The sequence below is a fragment of the Octopus bimaculoides genome, chromosome 10, assembly GCF_001194135.2.
Source record: "Octopus bimaculoides isolate UCB-OBI-ISO-001 chromosome 10, ASM119413v2, whole genome shotgun sequence".
Lineage (NCBI taxonomy): Eukaryota > Metazoa > Mollusca > Cephalopoda > Octopoda > Octopodidae > Octopus > Octopus bimaculoides.
In genome coordinates, this window is record NC_068990.1 from 77481783 (window position 1) to 77484735 (window position 2953).

The 2953-nt window shown below is 39.3% G+C and overlaps 1 protein-coding gene across 1 annotated transcript; it reads right to left on the bottom strand.

Annotated features, from left to right (window-relative positions):
* Nucleotides 1–412: 412 nt before the first annotated feature.
* On the bottom strand, nucleotides 413–1213 carry LOC106870181 (uncharacterized). Its single transcript, XM_014916182.1, has one exon. The coding sequence runs from the start codon at nucleotides 1211–1213 to the stop codon at nucleotides 413–415; it is 801 nt and encodes a 266-aa protein (XP_014771668.1).
* Nucleotides 1214–2953: the final 1740 nt, after the last annotated feature.

A 2953-nucleotide genomic window follows, 5' to 3' on the forward strand; every position in this document is an offset into this window, starting at 1 on the left:
CAACTGCTACTGTCAAGACAACAGGAACACCAACATTAGCAGTCATAGCAAATAGTAGCTGTCATAACAGTTTCTTTGAAAGTGATGAAAATAACAACAGCAGCCCCAAAAGCAGTTGTTATAAGAACAGAAGCAACGATAGCCACTGTCATAAAAGGAGTAAAAACAACAGCTGTCAAAAGAAGGGGAACAACGACAGCAGACGTCATAAGAATAGGAGCAACAACAGCCACTGTCATAAAATGAGGAGCAGCAATAGCAGATGTCATAAGAACAATAGTAACGACTGCAATTGTCATAAGAAGAGGGGCAGCGATAGCAGATGTCAAGAGAAGAAGAGTAACGACAGCTGTTGTCATAAGAACAGGGGCAACGGTAGTAACTGTCATAAGAGGAGCAAAGATAGGAACAGTCATAAGAAGAGGAGCAACGATAGCAACTGTCTAAGAACAGGAGCAACGGTAGTGGATGTCATAAGAAGAGGAGTAACGATTGCAAATGTCATAAGAACAGGAACAACGATAGTAACTGCCATAAGACGAGAAGCAACTACAGTAGATGTTAGAAGAACAGGAGCAATGATAGTAACTGTCATAAGAGAGGCAACGATAGCAACAGCCATGAGAACAGAAGCAATGATAACAGATGTCATAAGAACAGGAGCAACGATAGTAACTGTCATAAGAACAGGAGCAACGATAGTGGATGTCATAAGAACAGGAGCAACGATAGTAACTGTCATAAGAGGAGCAACGGTAGTGGATGTCATAAGAACAGGAGCAACGATAGTGGATGTCATAAGAAGAGGTGCAACGATAGCAAATATGATAAGAACAGGAGCAACGAAAGCAAATGTCATAAGAACAGGAGCAAAAACAGCAGTTGTCTTAACAATAGCAACAGCTGTCGCAACATCAGTAACAACAGTACCTGTCATAATATTGGGAGCATTAAAGGTAGATGTCAGAATAACAGGAACAATAAAAGAAGTGACAACAGTTATTGTAATAATAACAGCATAACCAACAATCGTCGTAACAACAGGACTATCAGCTGTAATAGCAACAATGATAGTAACAGCGGAGTCAACAACCGCTGAAATTACAGTAACACAACCAACAGTAACCGAATCAATATCAACTACAAACATCACAACCTCAGTGACCATATCTTCTGTAACTGCAACATGGTCAACAATAACAAAAGTCAACATTAACAACGATATCAATATTGTAAGACCAACATCAGCAACAGCAATGACAACCGTTAACCACAACAACAACAACAATGGTTACTACAACAACAACGACGGCATTGGTAACAAGACGTTGTCATAGTAACACCTAATTCTTATTCAGTAGACTTAAGTGAGGTGTAAATGACGTAACTGCGACCATCTCTAGCGCAACTTGCAGACGTAGTTGTGAGTGATTGATGGGTAAGAAGAGCAGGGTGAGAAGCGTCTGTGTGTGCGTCTGTGTGTGTGTGTGTGTGTGTGTGTGTGTGTGGGCGTTAGTGTGTATAGGAGAATGGGAGAGGAAGAGAGAGAGAGAGAGAGAGAGAGAGAGAGAGAGAGAGAGAAAGAGGGTGAAAAGATAGGAGAAAGTGTTCTAAGGAGTGTGAGAAGTAGTAAAGGAGGGTAATGGAAGAAAAGAAAGCAGCAGTGGAGTAAAAGGGGGGGGGATAGAAAATGGGCGAGAAAAGCTAAATACGAGGGCAATTGGCTCGAGAATAAAGGGACAGAGAGAGGGAGGGGGAACAAATAGAGAGACAGAGAAGGAGAGAAGGGTTCGATGTTTAAGGAGGAAATACAAAAGAGAGCGCTGAATGAAGGTTGAGAAGGAGGTAGATAGATAGATAGACAGACAGACAGACACACAAGTAGAGAGACAGACACATAGATAGGTAGATAGATAGACAGACTGACAGAAAGAGGGACAGATAGACAGACAGACAGACAGACAGAGGGACAGATAGATAGGTAGGTAGATAGATAGATAGATAGATAGATAGATAGATAGATAGATAGATAGACTAACAGACAGAGAGACAGAAAGACAGAAAGACAGACAGACAGACAGACAGACAGACAGACAGACAGATAGATAGATAGATAGATAGATAGATAGATACATAGATACATAGATAGATAGACTAACAGACAGAGAGACAGAAAGACAGACAGACAGACAGACAGATAGACAGATAGACATACAGATAGGTAGATAGATAGCTAGATAGACAGACAGACTGACAGACAGAGGGACAGATAGACAGACAGACTGACAGACTGACAGACAGAGGGACAGACAGACAGACAGACAGACAGATAGATAGGGAGAGGAAGAGAGATGAGGAACAAAGAAAGAAAGAAAGAAAGAAAGAAAGAAAGGAAGGAAGAAACAAAGAAACAAAGAAACAAAGAAAGGAAGGAAGAAAGAAAGAAAGAATGAACGAAAGAAAGAAAAGAAGAAAGAAAGAAAGAAAGGAAAGATATAGAGAGACCGACTGGCCATGGACGGTTAGGTAGACAGATTACATAGATAAAATGATTAACAGACATATGGATTGATTGGTTCATTGGTTGATCGATTGATTGTGTGATAAGAGGACTTATATAATGATGGATACATACAGAAACACTGACACTTAGACCGGCACATACATACATACATACATACATACATACATACATACACAAAAATAGTTCGAAGTCCCAAGCAGCACGAACTTTATACAAAATATGACACTAGTTGAGTAGTCAACCCGCAAGTTAAATTTTCGTTATTTACATTGAAAATAGCTTTAAAATAGTAATTTCAATTTAACATTCTCAACAGATATACATACATACATACATACATACATACATACACAATGTAATAATTACATATATTCATGGATATATACACATACAAACACACATATATACATGCATACATATATATACACA

Coding starts and splice junctions, on each gene's coding strand:
- LOC106870181 (XM_014916182.1), bottom strand. CDS start 1,213: ATGTTGACTTTTGTTATTGTTGACCATGTTGCAGTTACAGAAGATATG.